The sequence below is a fragment of the Pseudomyrmex gracilis genome, unplaced genomic scaffold (assembly GCF_002006095.1).
Source record: "Pseudomyrmex gracilis isolate BER0280 unplaced genomic scaffold, ASM200609v1 scaffold_40, whole genome shotgun sequence".
In the NCBI taxonomy this organism is placed as follows: domain Eukaryota; kingdom Metazoa; phylum Arthropoda; class Insecta; order Hymenoptera; family Formicidae; genus Pseudomyrmex; species Pseudomyrmex gracilis.
In genome coordinates, this window is record NW_018020624.1 from 888669 (window position 1) to 909196 (window position 20528).

At 40.2% G+C, this 20528-nt stretch overlaps 1 protein-coding gene across 1 annotated transcript; it reads left to right on the forward strand.

Annotated features, from left to right (window-relative positions):
• The first annotated feature begins 460 nt into the window (after positions 1-460).
• Positions 461-19769, forward strand: LOC109852942 (echinoderm microtubule-associated protein-like CG42247). The gene is made up of 17 exons (XM_020424584.1): positions 461-539; positions 2492-2770; positions 3586-4042; positions 4507-4684; positions 12458-12697; positions 12935-13051; positions 14205-14433; positions 14529-14824; positions 14951-15115; positions 15274-15369; positions 15592-15729; positions 15865-16125; positions 16244-16501; positions 16759-16921; positions 17257-17439; positions 17568-17663; positions 17813-19769. Exons 2-17 carry the CDS (start codon positions 2611-2613, stop codon positions 18079-18081), a joined length of 3306 nt encoding a protein of 1101 aa, XP_020280173.1. The 5' UTR covers positions 461-539; positions 2492-2610; the 3' UTR covers positions 18082-19769.
• The last annotated feature ends 759 nt before the right edge of the window (positions 19770-20528 follow it).

Genomic DNA, 20528 nt, shown 5'->3' on the forward strand with positions numbered 1-20528 from the left:
TTTACGAGACGAAGAGCTAAGAGGACGAAGTATTGTAAAAAGAGACGCGCTTCGCTTTTTGTTTTTTTTTTTTTTTTTCACTGTGTCGCTCTGCTGCAAAATTTCGAAGTTTCGAGGGTCCACACACCAATGCAACAAGTTCCGCGTTCACTGACACGGGCATCGACGCCGCCGCCGCGACGAAGAGCGACGACGAAGACGGCGAGAGAGGACATACGACGGAGGCCGGTGGCGAGGTTGCGCGGCCACTCGACGTTGGGACGCCATCGTCGAAGGACGCATGAATATGTATACCGTCGTTGTCGCGATCGTCGCCGAATCAATTTCAACGTAGACGATTCGTACGCGATTTGCACGTCGTGCGTAATATGGCCGTCGCGCGTAACGCAAAGGACATAGATAACGCCGTCGACGCCGGTCGTTCATCGGTCGTTACGGAGCAGTGTGTCAGTGAACTTCAGTGAACTTCACAGAATTCTTACTCCGACTCTACTTCGGATCTCCGTGCTCAGCAACTTCCACCGGTGCCGATCAGTGAAGTTAGCGCAAACGTTTGTTGTTTCTTTTTTTTTTTTTTTTTTTTTTTTTTAAACAAACGAGATGTAAAACACTTTTCGCTCCTGCACGTTCGCTTGTTAGATTTCTAATTACATTCTTTAAATTGTTAAATTTTTTTAACAATTTAAACTCGTTAAATTTGCAAGTGGTTACTTTTTCACACGTAAGAAGATAATAACAGGCTTTTGAATTTACGTGGTAATTATGCAACAGATCTCCGCACATTACACGTTGTTTTATCGCTTTCCTTATTGATTAAAATATAAGTTGCCCTTTTAGCTTCTCTCTTTCTCTCTTCTTATTTCTTATATTTAAAAAAACTCTAATTGTTTTTTTTAATGACAGAAACATGTGTAAAAGTTTGTTCTTCTGTAAAAGATCTTGTGTAATAAAAATTTACGAGAAAACCTAATTTCGAGAAATTGAAGTTGACACTGCGAGAAAATTAAAGAGGAGGAGATAGCAGAAATATGCGTTTTTTTCCAATTTTGTCTTACAAGAAGACAGAAGTGATTTATCGAAGATAATAAGATTGCTAATTTCGAAACATATCGTGATTACCGTAAGATAAAAATTTTGCATTACTTATCGGTCTCTTTAATAGAACAAAATAAAAAATTGCAAAAATTACTTATTCCCAGAGTTTAATCAATTTTTAAATTAAATACACGCATTTACAACATCGATGTAGTCGCGTAAAATTATTGCCCGCTTTTAGTGTCGCCCGCCATTTTGATTTATCGCCTTTGTTAGTTGAAATGGCGGGATAATTTCTAAATGACACAAAGAATGAGCGAGATGAGAAACGAGCGCATAAATCATCGTGAAAAGTAGTAGATGCTAGGTACTTTGCATTGTGGAGAAAGAGAGAGAGAAACGTGTCACGCACGGACGAGTTTCGTACATACGGAAGCTAATAGAAGAGAGAGTCGTTATGTTCAAAGTACTTGCGAGGTATTTGAAGTTCGAGGCAAATACACAAGAGTGATTATGCAAAAATATCGACGTTCCAATTATGTACAGTTTTTTCTTTCTTCTCTTTTTTTTTTGTTCCCACGCGTAATAAGAGATTAGAACCAATTGTGCTATACACGACTCTCAGCGAAGAAATAAGCAAATATGTCCGGAACTGGTCCGTCTTATCGATATACACAGACAGATGATCTCACCGTCGATCGATAAACTTCGAAAACGGAACCGGAAAGTTTCAAAACGGAAGGTATTTAACGAACGTTTCATCCTCTCTCGCGAGGGTGCAAAAATACGATTGTCGGCAAAAGATCTAATATACACATGGAGTTCGAGCTTGTTGATCGATGGATCTGCAGTGAGAGCTGCAGGTACGAAATAAAAACCGTCCCGATCGATCAGGAATCCCACTGGTCATCACGCGACACGTGATCGACTGACCGGCATTTATATAGCGCGTTCTCGAAGTGGCGATTCCGTGCCGTGTTTCGATGTAAGGAACCTTGAAATGTCAAAAAACATTGCACGCTCCACTCGCGCTGCAATCAGTCTAATTTCCCGGGCAATTTAAGTACGCGCGATGTACACATTTACATGTGCCGCGAGTACAACAACGGAGGAGGAGGAGGGGGAGGAAAGTGTTCTTTTCATTTTTTCATCATATAATTGGCGCTGTGTGTGTCGACGCGAAATTCTCGGTCGTAGCAAAATCAAGCAATGAAGATATGACCTGCAAATTTTTTAATATATATAATTTTTTTTATTTATATATATTGTATATTTATATATTTATATATATATAAATATACAATATACGAAAATATATACTACATCTGTTGTATATTTATATTATTATTATTAGTATATTTTACTTTTTATTAAAAATTTTCAATTATTAATCCCACACGACTCTTCTCGACTTTACATCAATCTTTGTTTATATACCGTTCCTCTTACCACCCAGGAATTTCACAAACTTGAACACAAGCCAGAGGCTTGTGTCCACCGAGGTCGTTTCCACAATCACAAGAGCGCAGGACAAGTAAGGACAAGCGGAAGTGGCGGCGGCCTCCTCCCCTGCGGATGACCGAGACTGAAGATCAGTCGGCTTCGGGTGCCAACGGGCTGGGGCGGCAGAACGAGGAGGCGGCAGTGACAGTTGGTGGTGACGGTAACGTCGGGGGTGAGAACGAGACTAGTGGTACAGCCGCTGCGATCACCGAGCCAGCGTCGGAGAACGGAAGTGAGTCATCATTATCTCAAAATCGTGCATTAAACTTTTAATTGCACTCTGATGCGGAAATAAATCCGTTGCTAAATTTCTAGCAATTGGTGTGTAACGAGATATCAATGCTATTCTGACATTTATTTTTAAAACGTGGGTTTGTAAAAATAGAAATTGTCTAATGTATTTTGACAATTAGCTTAAAAAAAAAGTGAATTTGAAAAAGTAGAAATTAGTATATTTTTGGTCAACACACCAACAACCGTGTATAAACCTCTTGTTGGCCCTTCTCAATCACTTTGAAGTATTTTCAAACTAGAGTCTACAACATATTTTATCTAATATATTTTTGTTACTTATATTCCATATTATCACACGTAAGCACGATATTTTGTTTTATTTAAAAATATGGAAGTTCTAATAAATTTTTGTATTTTATTTAACAATTAATATTCAACAATTAATATTTAATAATAATTTTTATATTTTAACAATAATTTTTAACAATTTTAATATTTTAACAATTAATATTTTAATTAATATTTTAATTAATATTTTAATTAATATTTAACAATTAATATTTTAATTAATTAATATTCATAAAAATTTATTTTAAATAAAAAAATTAGATATTAAAATTGTTTTGAAAATAAAGGTATTGAGGTTTTTATAAATTTTTATATTGTATTTATCAAATTAATTAATATTCAGAAAAAAATTTAATTTATTTTGAATAAAAGAAAATGCATTTTGAATAAGCAATTGAGATTTTTTTAACTATCAAGTTACTTCAAATGCTGTTCATTTTGAGATTTATGACTCTTTTACTTTAGGTGCGATGAAAAAAGAAGAACAAGAAGCGCAGCGGGACTTGCCGAAGGGCGGCGCCGCGGGCGTCGCGACGCCCATGACGGCAATGCCGGTAGAGGACGACGACGAGGAGGAACAGGAGGACGAGGAGGAGGAGGACGGCGAGGTGGAGGAGGACGAAGAAGAGGGGGATGACGAGGGTGGAATCGCGGTGGAGGGTGGAATGACGACACAGGACGAGGTCGGGGGTGTGTTGATCGGCGGCGAAGGTGGGGGTGGAGGCGGCATGGCCGGCTACTGGAGGCAGAGCAGACCCTCCAGTCCCCGCATGCCGCCTCCGGAGCAGTCGGAGCAGCCGAGCCGACCCAAGAGCCGGCACGAGCTACAAACCGCGAGATACAACAACCTCGGCTACTGGCGGGCGAGAAGAGTCACCTTTTATAAAAATGGCGATCCTTACTTTCCCGGCGTCGAGTTCAGGTGAGCACCGCTTCTGCCAAGTCCAATTTACTCGAAATCAGCGTCATACAGTGTCAGTAGAATTTAGACAGATTCTAATTTTTTTTAACGCTACGGCTTTGCATAAATTTATGGTATATATTACTGAGAGTTTTTGTTTTTGAAAGACGTGATTGGAGGAGGTGCATAGAACTTCTCTAAATGTAGCTGTGAAAATTCGGGATCATTAGTTTACTTAAAGTGTAATATTGCGATCGCTATATATCTGCCACTTTGCATCTTTGTAGAATTTTTGTTTATTGTTTTATAGTAATCTTCTATTTACTAAACAGTAAACAGTAGTTTTCATCAGGTACCACCTAATATTTCTTGAATAATCGCAATTGGGGTAGCAAAAGGGTTACAAAAGATATCCGGTGATTTTATGACACTTGTACTTTTTTTTATAATCCAGGAAATGTTTTAACTTCCTTTTCCTCTCTCAGGTTCAAACCTGGACGCGACATTGGCTCTTTGGAAGCTCTGCTGGATAGATTATCTCTCCGATTGGATCTACCAAGGGGTGCACGCCACATTTTTTCGATGGATGGTGACCGCAAACTTAGCCTTGACGAGCTCGAGGATGGCGCCTCCTACGTAGTGTCCAGCTACAAGACCTTCAAGGTAAGCGATCCTTGACACTGATAGGATCTCATTGCCTGTCTATTATTGTAAAATTATTACAGGAAAGAAAAACGAATCAAAGAGAAATTTTTTTTAGAAAGAACGTGTACGTGTTGCACATTTTTAAATATAAATCTGAATTAATTATAACACAACAGATCACGGTAAAATGATTTTGTTAAAACACGCTTGATCACGCAAATAAAATATAGTTTTCGTGTTATTATCAAATATAACTGTGTAAATAAAAAATAATTACATATGTACAATTATTATTCTTATTTTTTTTTTTTGAGAGTCGATTCAGACTATTTTAGTAAAAAAGTATCCCACGCAAAAATTAGAACACGTTAATAGATAGTGAAAGTGTTAATCACGATTTCGATTAAAACGCAGGGTATAGCAGCATTCTCGATACTCGTGAACTTGACTGACGTTGTAAACACATCTTCTTCAGGGAGACGCGCGATCGACCTTATCGCGCGATATAAACGCAAACCTTTTTTGTGTTTTGCTTCTTTTCTTTCTTGATAAGAAACATTAATGTTTTTAGGACTGAAACTTGAACTTTTCTCCGTACACATGTGTATATACATAAACTTTTTAACAATCTTCTTATGTTTTAGTTCATCTTTATTATATCATTATAGTTTCAATTAAATTATTAAAAAAGATATAATAATACGTAATGAAATAAAGTTTTAAATATAAAAAATATATATATATATATATGTATATAATAAATGTACAAAAAATTTAATACTATAATATAAAATTAATAATCACGATAAATATTAATAGACACAATATTATTATAAATATGGAAGGTATTATATAGAGATATGTTTTTATACACTCTAATTCTGCTTCTATATTTATTTAATACTTTTTCATGAATGGACACTTGTGCCTGACTAGGATTACTTTTCTATTTTTCTTCCATTCTTAAATATCGTTTCCTTTCGAGAAAGAAAAAGAGGAATTATCAGGCCTCTCTTTGTCCTTCAGCGTGCCACCACGAATTGTGTTAACACGAATGACCGATCCACCATTAATGCGACGTTAAACGAAACACTTTTGTCGCATGTAAAAGCTCACGTGCTTTTGCATGTTCGACCAAAAATAACGATCAGCCAACGTAACAAGGAGTAGCTGTGTTATTCAATGTGTTTTAAGTTAATCTCGCATTTTGTGTGTTCAACTTTCTATTTTAACTTCCAGTAAAATCTTCGACATTTTTTTTTTTTTTTTGTAATTAATTATTTCTTTCCACAGATAACTAATTGCTTCAATTGCACGCTCGATTACATTCGATCGTTAGACGTGTCGGAACTACTTCTTGTAGAAGACTAATTGCCTTCCTATGTAATTACTACCATAGTATGTATCATATCATAGTTGCGGGACAATATGTCGCGACAAAGTTTAGCGCGCGTTTAGCTGGCTAAATTTTAAATGCGCCGGAATATAGATTTTTTTTATGTGACCCTTAAAGGAGCGCGATATAATAGCGATTTATAAGAATGTTGCGTATAATGCCGGCTACCGACGGCGACGATGTGTGTATCTGGCCCAGATCAGCTTCTTTAAAGCAGGCCGCACGCAACACGGGATTGTGTTTGCTCGTCTGAGGGAAGGGGACTAACAATTTCAACCCTCCTTCGCGCGCGTCTCGCCATTTCCAACGTGGCGCTGATATTTTTAAGTCTCACATTATTTTTAGCTGTATTTTCAATTGATCGACTTCAAAAAAAGTCGCGCAATTTTTTTTCCGACTTTATTCCTCCGTCCGTTTCTTCCTCGGTTTTCGCCGTGGAAGAAGAGGATGATTTTGCTTTGATTAAGGGGCGCGCGCTTATATATCACATATTATGCGCCTTATTGCTTGTTAGGTTTATTGGGGCAATGGATGATAAGTGATTTTATTCCGTCTTACGTCATTCAACGTTATCGCCCACACCCTTCCGCCTCGTTCGTAGGTGCGACCAATTTAACTCGCCGTGTACCACGTCATTACCGTGCGCCCTGATGCAGTTAGGATCCAGTTACTTCGATCGTCGGTTATGTGCGGGATCATTCTTTAATTCACCAAAGTGGCTGAAGCTCACATACACGTGACCCTGTTATATTATTGCGCGCCGCTTTGTTGCATGCCGATTGGTCCTGCGTGATTAGCCTTCCGCGAGAGATCAATATTCCATTATATTCCTAATCATATTACGATTTAATCAGACGAAGATAGAGAGCGAAAGAAAAAGAGAGCAAAACAAAACACTTTACTGCGCTGTCGTTTTCTAATAGATGACATGTTTTTACACAAACAATCAATTTGATCAGTTGTTATCCGCTCAATGTTTTCTCTTCCGAAGACATTCCCAAAAATGTCTCATTCGAATTAAAGGTGAGATCGTCGCTGAGACTATTGGCGAAATTATATTATCTTTCTATTAGAGAGAACGTTTTCTTGTACTGCGCAAAATGGCGCATGTCGGCCTGTTTTGCATTCCCATTATCATCATTTCTAATAACCTGACGTGTCGTACACGTCCTTACACTTACACCATCGAGTGCAACAAGGGATTCGTGCCATTAATTAGATTTTTATTATATGTTCGTTCACCTCTCTCTTCGTTCCCTTTCCCACTGCAAATTGCATGTTTGTACCTCGTGTTATTATAGTGACCTGATTTTGCCAACAAGAAGTTACACTATTGCGTCGCATAAGTCGTGTGCGTGTGTGTGTGTGTGTGCGCGCACAATTCTTGAAACATGAACTGCGAGCCTGATGTAAGTTCGTTTTGTAAGAACGAACGGGGAAGGAGAAGAGGGATACGTCGTAAATTTATAATTTTTTACTTTTCGTACTTGCGGAAAAACGAAAGTTTTCGGAACTGCGTGTGAGTTGTTGTTCACGTTTCTTGTGTGCACGGTCTGCGAACAAAATTTCGTAACGACAACGAAAGTTTTGCTCTCGGTCCGAGCAACTGGAAACGCATGAATCACGGAGTAGCGAGTAGGAGGTGGGGGGCAAGAAGGGGCAATTCCTACTTCCGCCAAGGAGGCCGTTGTAGAGGGTGGCAAGTGAGCGGGGGAGAGAGACCGTATCTCATTGACCGTTGGTCAACCAGCCTCTTGGGATCAATAAACACCAAGTTCTCTTCGCGCTTGGCCTACCTTCGAACGGCTTCGCTCTCTTGAAGAGAGAGATTCGAAGTAATCACACCGAAGTGTCGGCGGGGGGGGGGGGGAAGAGAGAGGGGTCAGTTTTGTGTTTACGAGCTATTTTGTCAATATCGATCGTAAAGCGACACTTCAACCTCGCTTCCTCAAAGTGCAATATCCCCCGGATGTTTTCGGCCGAGTATCGCTGGTGATATTCGGAAGCGTCGGAATTCTCCGACAAACGTCGGCGTTGATATCTCCGCGATTGACTGCATCAAGTTTCGTTTCACAACACAATGCGACAGTTTCGAGAGAACGGAACGGACGTGTGACAACGGACGCACACATACACACACATACGCGTAAAACATAAAACAAATAACAAAACGTCCGAACAAATTTGTAATGTAACATTTTTTTATACAATGCAAATATTTTTGTTAATTAAGGCGAAAGTTTTTTTGTTCTTCTTCGTAATGTGTAACGCGCCGCTCTGTTGCGAGCGAGAACGCGCCTCCGTTTTGGCGCGCGTTTTGCGCTAGTGACGATTACTTTGCCGTCGTAATCGTCTTAGCGCGTTTCGAATCACGAGATTTTGCTGTCGTCACGCAACATATACGAGCTCGTTCTTCATTTTCATATCGCAAGGATACCTCCAGTTAGGGGGTAGAGACGAAACGAATGAAGAAAAAAAAAAGGGGTCGACATGCGTTATATATCCGTTTGGCGTATTTCGTAGGAAGTTATCCGCCCCGAGTGACGTGGTTTTCAAGAAAAATTATGACTTAGACCCCGAGAGACGGAAAATACGATATCTAATACACTGTACGTAAAAGAACACATTTGTTCTCCGGTACTTAATTTTCTCTCCACGCGAGATCATCTCGCGCGCCGGCGTGTATTTGGGATATCTCTCGTGTATCTCTCGCTTTTTATCTCAGGTCTAGAGATGTTTTTTTTTTTTTTTTGTTTTAATAAACACGTAACGGAATTTCTCAGCCAAATCTAAAGAATTTTTTTACGTATTTTTTTTACAAGATCTTCAGAGTTGTTGTTTTTTGTTTGATAAAATAAAACGTGCAAGAGAATTTCACAGCCAAATCTGAGAGGAGGATCTAAAGAATTCTCGAGCATTCGACTTGTGGCATTGAGTTTTATCGAAGAGATTTATGCTCGCGGCTTATCAGCAGCGATGGCGACGACGGCGGCGGCGAGGCGTATTCCGGACGCGTGCGCGCGCGATTTTTTCGGAATTATAATTAATCCAAACGCGCGGGCGCGCGGGCGACATTGCACGCGATTCTCGTAATAATTATATCGTGCATTCTGCACGGAGCGTGTGTGTATGATGGAAATATTTTCGTCACAACGAAATTAACACGCGGCACAATGTGCGATACATCTCGGAAAGGAATAACATTCACGAGAGAGAGAAAGAGAGAGAGAAAGAGAGAGAGAGAGATGACAATCTAATTTAATTTATAATATAATATCGAAGATCATAATCTCTCGCAAAATATACACGTACAATACACACCACCTAAACCGAACCAAAGAACTGTCGAATCTATTTATGCATGAGCGAGATTGAAATCTTCAAACGGCGGATTGCGCCTGACAGCCGGTCACGCACGAGTAGCAATGAACGTAATGAAAAATAAAAACATTTATTACATAAGTAAGAACAATGTGCTTTACCAAAAATACAAGTTAGTACGTTAAACATTTTCAGCGTATCGAAAATATCATATGCGATTGTATCGATTTGTAATATTTTTTATGTTAAATAATGCATTTGTAAATGCGCACAATATTGTGCGTGTGAAGAAAAAAAATAGCGAATTGATTTACATAAAAATCGATATCTGTATCGTAAAAGTTACCTGATTATTTGAAAAAAAATTTTACATTATATTATTACGTTGTGTATGTGTGTGCGCACGCTGTAATATTTTTGTGTGGTATTGCGATATGCGCTTGAAAGGGAATCTAATGAGCGAGAACGAAATACTAACGACCTAAGCGAGGGGTTATAGTGTTACATCGACATAGAATGGTATGTCGGAAGGGTTGGGTCTGCGAGAAAGAGAATGAAGCGGTGAGCTGACCTTCACTTCACGTGAATCCGTTCCAGCCACTATTATCGTATACCCGCAATCTTATATAGAATCTCCGCGAACTGATCTACCGGCCAACTAACACAGTCATAGTTTTTTTTTTTTTTTTACAATAAATGTGTAATAAATTTGCGATAATTTCGAGATCGATGCCGAAGATCCTGTGATTTGCAACAATTTTTTTCCGGCAGTTTGTTTTATCGCTCTCTTTTGTATACTTTTTCAAACATTAATTAATTACTGACAGAAATTTGAATGTACTATTTTTTACTTTTTGTTGTGTAAAAAATGTGTTGAGAAAAAGCGCGCTGACGTGTGTTTCACTCGAGAAAAGACCTTTATGCGGTCGCGTTATATAGGATATGTGTCATGTAATAAATGGCTAATTCTTCTCGTTAGCGAAGTGATATGCGTGTTTCGTAATCATAACTCAATTTATTGGTCTATATTAGCCCCGTTAATCTTTTTTCTTTTCGACGTTCACTTTGAATATTGGCTCTGGTCAGTCAATCGAGTTAATTGCTTCAACATGTGATCGAAGTTTTTCAAAAGAGATCTCTTTTTGGAAATCTCATCGGAGATTTATCAGAGAGAGGTGTGATCTCCCAATTTCCGTGGATATACGTCTAACGTTTTCATCGAGATAGCTATAAGACGAAAAATAACGTTAAATAAACGATTCGGTAAAAGAAGGGAGAAGAAAGTTTGTCGGAGAAATTAATAAAGTTTCTTGGCAAGAAATTTTGTCGTACAGATATGTGTACAGGCAGCAATAAAAAAATTTGACGCATATTTTTGCCGCATTGATCTCTCTGTAGCTAATAAAAAACTAAAAACGAGCGGAAAAATTATAATAATTGTTTTATTACTTAGTTTAATAATAAATTTGTAGTTTAATAATAATAAAATTAATAAAATAAAATTAATAATTATATATAAATTATATAATCAAATTATATAATCAAATTATATATAAATTATATAATCAAAAATATTATATTATTATTATGTCAAATTATAATAATTATATTAAATAAAAAACGTAAATGTTCACCAAGAATTTCGATTTTGAATTAGGTTTTCTCAAACAAAGCATTTCTCTCGCGGCAATTTGTCGGACAGGTTGTGCACAATGTTGTCCAATTGACGTATGCAACACAACCGCGATATAACTCCCAATGTGTTCATTAAGAATCATTACCAGACGACGAAGAGGGAATGGTCGTGATTGTCTTGATGCCAGGGAATTAGCATTCTGAATTAGTATTGTCGACCGAAGACGCAAAAACAGGGGGGGGGGTGAAGAGGGGAGCGCGTACGGGGGGTGGAAGAGGCGGCGAAGAGTCGAGGGGGATAGTTGTCCTTGAGCTCCGGTAGCCCTTCATAAGGTGGAGGGGTGTGGTAGGGGATGTTGCAGCACCCTGGTTCTTCAATACCAACTATAACACCTTTCTGCCTGCCCCAGTAGTCGCCCATTGAACACAGTCGCGGTTGCATCAGCGCCGAGAGAGTGACCCGTTCCCCCGTCCGACACATCCTCCAAGAGAGATGTTGTAATTTTGTGTCACGCAATTCAATCGATTAATGAGAAGTCAATTGCGAAACTCTTGTGCGAGATTTTCAATGTGAAAAAAAAAAAAAAAAACAAAACAAAACAAAACTGACACGAACAGTTCTTTTCTTGCTAGAATTTTTTTCAGTGAAAAACTCGAAGTTTCATCGGCCCGTTGTCCGATTCCTCGCAATAATTTTTTATCGGAGCGATCTTCTTCCCCTCGTTGTTTGTTTTCCTCTTTGCACACTTTTACAAGCAAATCACTGAAAGAGAGATTTCGGTCGCGATACGAGAGATTTTCTTGAAGTCTTGCAAGATAAAATCGCGACAGTGAAAGACGGTTTCTGGACCATGTGAGTTCGTGCGTACGCCCGCGCATTTTTCGATAGTGGGGAAAGCAGCAAGTGAATCTTCAGGGGTGACAAGGGGAGTTCATCGGAATTCACAATTGAGTCGGCAAGTTCGTCGTTGTCGTCCCAGTCGGACGAAACGAAGCGGGATTTTGGCGCCAGGCGCGAAAAAGTGGACTCCTGCAGCGATTCGGACGACGAATTTCGCGATCAGGATTTGAACTACTGGACAGATAGTTTCGTCGTGTTAATGAGCGATTCCTTCGAAGTGATATCGCTACCGGCCGACATGATGCAGGTTTTATAAGTATTTATTTAAACTACCTGGGAGAAAATTTTCTATTTTTGAAATTTAGTTTTTTTTTTTATATTTTTCATACATTCTCTGTAATTTACCGCAATATTTCGCGTAATGTGTTTTCTTTTTGCACTATTTATATCATATTTAAAAAAAAGAAAATACTTGCAAGTTTTACATCGTATTTTTTTTTTTACCGTTGAATAAGCGAAACTCGCGCGAAAGCATATAGACCACGTGAATAAAAATTGACGGCATGTTAATTGTGTCGGTCGTAATTTTTCATAATAGCCGGCCAGTTACGGAAAGAAGAACAACACTTGGTACACAAGTCCGGCGGGCGGTGGAGGCAGCAGAAGCGGCGCCACCGGGGCCGGAAGTGGGATCGGGGGGTGGCAAAATAGACCGTCAGCAGTGCCGAGTCTCAGCCGGAAGGCCTCCATCACCGAAGAAGCGCCGCCACCCGGGGGTGGAAAGCCCTCCTCGGGTCGCGTCATTCGTATTGTCAACAATCATGACCACACCGTTCAGGTATGCGGACACATACCGAATTACTTTGATCTCTGAACACAATAGCATCTCAAATTTTGTGTTTACATTTTCATTTGTCTGAAGTTCCGGATCTTTAATTTTTTGTTGACTTTATACGTTTGACTTTATACTTAACATTTAAATAAATTTATATTTAATCAAATGCAGTTTTTTTTTTTAGCTACAATTTATTTTTCAAATTTGACCTGATTTAACGCTGGTTACTTAACTTGTCAGTGCCGAGTCTTGTTAAACCTCCGTACGTCGCAACCCTTCGAGGAGGTCCTGGAAGATCTTGGACAAGTGTTGAAGATGAATGGAGCCAAGAGGATGTTCACAGTCTCGGGGCAGGAGGTCAGTTATATTTTTTTTCTTAAAATTTAAATTTCAACAATGTAGTTTTCGAAAAAGTGTTGACAACTCTGTGTGTGTATGTGTGTGTGTGTGTGTATGGAAGAAAAAAGTGCGTGATTTGATACTGTAAAAAAAAGGACGTATGTAAATACGAGGTATCGTCGTCATACTTGTAAAATCGACTCGAGAACAACGTTGGCCCATAAATATGTATAGCGTGCGACGGGGGAGGCAAGACGGGGAACGAAACTCGAAGCGTGACGATAACGGGGTCGACCCGTCGTTCGAGATTCCACGGAATAAGGTTATTGCTTGTAGGTCCCATAAGTCGCCGCTTGCTAGAGATGTTTGTTACATTTTACATACCTATACTAACTGACTCTGACTCGTGTGTGTATTTGTGTAATTCCAAATTAGAAATGCGCTACTTACGCTACGGTTAATACCAAACTCACTGCTCTTGGTCGCAAAAACGACGCGGCGAGCGCGATCGAAGGGGGTAAAGTTTCACGTTCGAGCGCCACGACGACGCCATCAGGATTACAAGAATTTTTGACATTGTAATAAATTACACGATTATACGTATCTCGCGGGAGGTGGTTGTGATGATGCAAGTTGGATGGACACCCACGGGTGTGTAAAAAGGTCAGAGATCCATCTTTTCAGGTCACGTTATATGAATTTCAAATAGAGACCAATTTTCTTCGGCGAGTGGCATATCATCGACCTCTCTCTCTCTCTCTCTCTTTCTCTCTTTCTCTTTCTTTCTCTTTCTTTCTTTCTCAATGTTACATCATGCGTCTGTGATTTCTCTGACATTCTGTAACTAATTTCCTATGCGGATCAAAATGACGTGAGTGAAGAATTTGTTATTCACAAAAAGGGCAGATTTAAATAGACCTTGATTTGCAAAAAAATTTCGCTCACACACGACCTTTACGGATAAAATTTAATTTCAGAATTTTTATGAACAGAGTTTGCTCTCGATGTCACGAGATTTCAATTCTTACAAAATTGAAATTTAAACCGCAATATTTGGCGATTCGGTGAATCGCGAGAATTCAACTTTTGCAAATTATTTTTTGTTATCGCAATTAATTTTACGGTATTAAAAAAAAAAAAAAAACGAAGTTTCGCGATTTGTGCCGGCCAGGTGAGGAGTTTTTCGCAACTGAGGAACGAGTTCGCGGATGTGGACACGTTTTACCTGGGCACCGGATCGGCTCTCGCCGTGGCCGGCGGCATCACGTCCCCGGTACGAAGATCGAGATCCCGCGGTCCACCCGCCGTCGTCGAGGATGTCAGCCGGCAGCGGAGGGCTCGAAGCAAAAGCAGACCTCGCGCGTTGTACGCGGCCGACTCCGAAATCGTTCGAGTGAACGGTAAGTGATCTCGCTCAGTTAATTTTTTTCTCTTTGTTAATTTTTTTCTCCGTCATCAAGATCTCAACTCACGTTGTTGCGACACGCGTTGATAGATTACAGTGTCGTGGAGGTGCTGCGCGACGAACCGGCGAGGGTTACGATCAGAGGACTCAGACGATCGTTTTATCCGCCCTCCCACCTACCACCGGTCGACAATTTGCCGCCGGAAAAGAAGCTGCAGCTCGAGTGGGTCTACGGCTATCGGGGAACCGATACTCGCAGAAACCTTTGGGTCTTACCTAGTGGCGAATTGTTGTATTACGTCGCGGCCGTGGCCATTCTTTTCGATCGTGAGGAGAACACGCAGCGACATTACATCGGTCACACGGAGGACATCACGTGCATGGAGGTGAAACAATTTTTAGGACGCGCTTCTCGCGCGATGCTAAAACCATAAAACAAATTTAATATATAAAATAATAATAATCGAAAATAAAACATTAATAAAATTGAATTAATAAAACACACACTTCAGGTTCACCCCAGCAGGGAACTAGTCGCGTCCGGTCAAAGAGCGGGCAGGCACCGGAAGGCGCAGCCGCATGTCCGTATATGGTCGACGGAAACTCTTCTTACCCTTTACGTGTTCGGTATGACCGAGTTTCAGATGGGCGTCTCGGCACTAGCGTTCTCACAACTGGTAATTATATCATATATATATATATATAATTCTGTTTACAAATATTTAAAAATGTAAACACACAAATGTTTGCTTTTCTTCATTATTGTGTAATCATTATAATGAATAACACACAAAATATGTACACGCGTGAAGTTTTGATTATTTCATATATATAGAATGGCGGTAGTTACGTGCTCGCCGTGGATTCTGGCAGAGAAGCGATACTATCGGTGTGGCAGTGGCAATGGGGTCATCTATTAGGCAAAGTGGCGGTAAGGTTTCTTTCCACTTCCCCCCCCCTCCCCCCGTTTCTCAGACGTGCTTTAGTTTTCACACAAAAGTTTGCGTCTGATATCGCTTGAGCATAATCCGTCAATATTATACAGACCGTGTCGATATTTCATCACCCAACGTATCTGAAAAAGTTGTGGCGTAATGTCTTGATACGAACGTGTTCGGAAATTGCTCTGTCATTACATTTCGATTTGTTCCAGACCATGCAGGAGGATCTCACAGGCGCGGCATTTCATCCATTAGACGATAATCTTTTAATAACACACGGGCGCGGCCATCTGACCTTCTGGAATCGGCGGAAAGACGGTTTCTTCGAGCGAACCGACATCATCAAGCCGGTAATTTGGAAACAGAGTTTGACGTGTTTCAAGTTTTCTCAACTCTCTCGAGCAATTTTGCCGCCAACACGATTGCGAATTCGATTTGGGGGGTTGATGTAATATTTAATAATATTTTCCGCATTTTTTCCGCAGCCATCTCGTACGCACGTGACGAGTATTCAGTTCGAGCAGGACGGTGACGTCGTTACCGCGGACAGTGACGGCTTTATTACGGTGTACTCGGTGGACGCGGACGGGGCCTATTTCGTGCGAATGGAATTCGAGGCGCACAACAAGGGCATCAGTTCCCTCGTTATGCTGTCGGAAGGCACTCTGCTGTCCGGCGGCGAGAAGGATAGAAAAATTGCCGCTTGGGACTCGTTGCAAAATTACAAACGCATCACCGACACAAAGGTAATGGAGTTAAATACCGCTCTCTTGTCCTAGTCCATACGCACTGGATATAAAATAACGGAGAAATCAATGCGATGAAATGTCGCATAATGCGATACGCAAATTTCTGACGTTACAGCTGCCGGAATTGGTGGGCGGTGTACGTAGTATATATCCGCAACGTCCTGGACGGAACGACGGGAACATTTACGTGGGAACCACGCGCAACAACATTCTCGAGGGTTCCCTGCAGCGAAGGTTCAACCAGGTTGTGTTCGGCCACGGCAGACAACTGTGGGGCCTGGCTGTTCACCCCGACGACGAGGTCTTCGCTACCGCGGGACACGACAAGAACATCGCCCTTTGGCGACGTCACAAGCTGTTGTGGACCACGCAGGTAAGAAAGAACTTTTAAAACACTTTTATAAAAAATTAAAATAGAGGTAATTTGTGTATTAAATATGCAAATTAAACAATCTTAGATCAATTTTCAAAATCAATTCAAATTCCAAGAGTACATTAATTTACACGTTTAAAAATATATTTTCACATCCGGCTCGTATTGACTATTTGAAAAAAAATATTTGTTTTCTCTCTCAATCCTATGTACTACATCTTGGTTTCACTTATAATAACTTATGACAATGCGTTTAGGTGGGTTTCGAGTGCATATGCATAGCCTTTCATCCGTTCGGCGTGGCTCTGGCGGCGGGATCGTCCGAGGGTCATCTTCTGGTACTCGCAGCCGACACCGGAGCAGCCGTGGCGACTCTGCGAGTATGCGGCTCGCCGCTATCCTGCATTGGATACAATCCCAGTACGAGACACAAGTATTACTTTGGTATTTTCTCAAATCAATTTGACTTCGGATTTTGCGTTGTGAAAATTAAATCGCGTCGCGTGTATCACACAATTCTCTTGTTCAATTTGTGACGATCATTTTGCTTGAATATAAAATATGAAAATCTTTTACGGAGATGATTCCCTCCGAGAGAGAGAATGTTCTCGCACACATTCGGCTTTGTCACCTAATATTATAATTTTTTTTTTCGCGGTTTTACAACATCGAAGTAGATACGCGCGTGTTAAGTGAATTATTTATTCGTTTAGAAACATGTTATTAATATTTTTTTTCGTGTACTGTCCGATTAGCCGGGGAAATTGTGGCTATGGGGTCGCAAAATGGTAGCGTTTACCTGTTCAGAGTGTCTAGGGATGGGTTTTCTTATAAAAAGAGCAACAAGATTCGTGGAACGCAGCCGTTAGTGCAACTCGATTGGAGCTCCGACAGCCGCTTTCTTCAGACCGTCACGCAAGACTACGATCTCGTGTTTTGTAAGTTACTTTTTATATATTTTATTTATAATAATACATAGCATTACGCTTATTTACTATGTAATAACGTCAATTGATAGATAATTTATATCATAAAAAGTATAAAACATCTCTTTCGTCTCTTCTAGGGGATGTTAAAGTATTGTCATCGGAAAAGAGCCCGCTGGTCATGAAAGACGTCAAGTGGTACACTCACAACTGCACCGTGGGTTACATGGTTTCTGGTCAGCTTCAAATTTATTTATTCATTAATACATCAATATATATTACGTACTTTCTCGAAGAGATTTTTAACGAGAAATTTTCACTCTAATTAATTATTATTATACTATTATACGTGAAAATAAATTTTACGCGATTGTGCGTTTCACAGGACAATGGAACAATCGTTACTATCCGTTGACCACTGTCGTCACCACTTCCAGCAGATCGGCGGCGCACGACATGCTAATAAGCGGCGACGCCGAGGGATACCTTCGGCTTTTCAGGTATCCGTGCACCAGTGCCAAGGCCGAGTACGTCGAGGAGAAGGTGTACAGTTCGCTGGTGGCGTGCGCCCGGTTCCTCTACAACGACCAGAACGTCGTGACCGTCGGGGGCACTGACGCCGCTTTGATGCTTTGGGAGCTGGTCGATGAATAAGACGAGAGATATAAATTTATATTTTTCTCGATGAATTTTCACCCTTGATCTTGGAAATTTTTTTGTAACCCTCATTGAAAACCCTCGTGATCGAATAAGTGTTCAATGATCCAAACAGAGAGAGAACCGATTTGTGTAATTTTTCTCGCTCTCGAATGTGCCTTACCTGGTACGCGATCACGTTTTATTGTACGTCGCGAGTGTGTTGTATCTACGTGTATTGTATCTATACGTGGAAACGACAATCTCGCCGTTGTTTTGGCGTTGTTATACGCATATAATGACGCTATATACAAATATACATATAAAGATGTAAAGAAGCTACTTCAGTAGACGTGTAATCTGCTGTGTTTTTGGCTGCACTGTATTGCAATTTTCTACATTTTCAAAACAAAAGATTTTACATTTGCAATTAAAAATAAAGAGAACAAACAACAAAAAACAAAAAAAAACAAATGTGAACAAAAGTATATATTTTTGGAGATTTGAGCGAAGCAAGAAAAAGCGGAAGAGGGGAAGGGGGAAAGACACCGGTGATCAAGGAAATGCAGAAAATGCAGCTAAAAATAGCAACATCTATTGTCTAATGTTATTCGTAGCGAGAAATGTGGGGCGCTGGCGCCTCTTGGTAGACTTTAAGCGAGGAGCGGGAGTCGTGTGTTGGCGAAATTGCGGCGGAAGTGCTCATCGCGCGAATTACGTTGTGGAAATAAAAATGATGGAAAAAAAAAACCGATTACCTCTCAGCTGTAATTTGCTAGATTTCTATTTTCCGCCAGCTTGTTTCGCGCCTTTCGTAAAATTTCACGTTTCTCTCGTTCAGAGATTCGAAGAAATGTGAAATGAAAAATTTTCGGAGAAAGTTTCGCGATCGCAAAACGAGCGTGAGCACTTTTGGAAAGGCATTTGCTGACATTCGAGCTGCGCGGTAAATTCTAGATTTTAAGCAGTCGTTTGTAGTAATCCAATGTGAGTTTGCACACACTTAGATTTGTTCTTTTTTAGCTGCACTACCTGTATTTAAAACGAAAAAATTGAATGCAAATCGCACGAGCGAACATAATCATATTCGACCTCGCAATGCGGACAGCACTGCGAACATCAATCAAACACCCGACGTACGTAATTAAACAGTTACTCTACGTTCGTCTACTCTAATTGATCTGGTTTCTTGGCTCGCAGAACGATGGATAAAAAAAAACCAAATTGATCGAAACTTCTTTGTTAAAATGAATATTTAATAAAAAGATCTTGTTGTTTTCAACATATGTCTAATGTGGTAACTTGTACGGGACGGACAATTTTGTTTCTGTCCGAGATAAATGTCTCTCGAGCGAGTCATTTGTCATGTTGCTGTGTATTTCTCGCGTAATTAAAAAAGCAAATAATTAATCGCAATCCAATGTAATGTTTTGTAGAGAGCGTCGACGTGACGTAAATTTGTTCGATGAAGTAACGAGGGGAGATAACGTTTTTCGAACGATCATTCGCGGACAGACGATCTGGTGTGGAGAAAATCTGTCTCTCCGTGTGGAGATATTTAATAACAAACAAAAAGAAATAAAAAAACCATATTTAGCACTGCCAGAAGAAGGTTGGAACTTGGCAAGAGATTGCGCGTGCATTACATTTTTTTTTAGGGGGGAGGGAGGGAGGGATTCAAATCAATCAACCCCGAAGGGAATCGTACACACGCAGGAAGTATAGCTAAAAGGAACAGATCTGTTGTTGTTGCGAAAAAAAAACACACACACAACATATATATATATACACATACATACAATACATAAAATCAATAATGTAATTTAACAATTAACCCCGATGTGCGGTCAATGCCACTAACTACGCGCCGTTGTGTCCGTTGTAGTTTACACGAGCGTGTAAACATTTTTACGAAGAGCTTCGTTGCAGGTCAACGCGCTTCTCTTACGAGTCGGCCATTCTTGTATTTTTAGAGAAAAACTGATGGGTACTTGTAGTCTATACTATATATATATATGTACATGTACGCGTACGTACATGCGACGAGAGAGAAAATATGATTTCTCTCATATTTATTATCATGGTAGTTCGTAAAAAAAAAAAAAAAAGATCACGTTACGCGCGCGATCATCACTGCCAAGGCATCGAGTTTGAAAATCGACGATCAGACTTCGGATAGATAGATCGACCGCGAGCCGCACGCAGTTTTATCGATTTTAGCGTTTCACATCTCCCCGTTCTATAATAGATCTCACTTTTACAGGCGAATTGCGCACAAACTCGTACAACTACTGTAGCATTTCGACGCGCTCATTGTTTCAAAAAAAAAAAAAAAGAACAAACTTTTCACCAACGCGTTTTCTCATTCCTTCGTTCGCCCCCGGTGCGATTTTTCTTATTCGACGATCAGGCGACTGGCTGTCAATCGATGTATCTCGCGGTCGGAAATACCGGACGAAATCTTC

Excerpts from the sequence above, each read along its gene's own strand:
- LOC109852942 (XM_020424584.1), top strand. The coding sequence starts at position 2,611 with ATGACCGAGACTGAAGATCAGTCGGCTTCGGGTGCCAACGGGCTGGGG. Across the intron at positions 15,730-15,864 it reads GAACCGACATCATCAAGCCG|CCATCTCGTACGCACGTGAC; the intron begins GTAATTTGGAAA and ends TTTTTTCCGCAG. Across the intron at positions 16,922-17,256 it reads CTGCATTGGATACAATCCCA|CCGGGGAAATTGTGGCTATG; the intron begins GTACGAGACACA and ends CTGTCCGATTAG.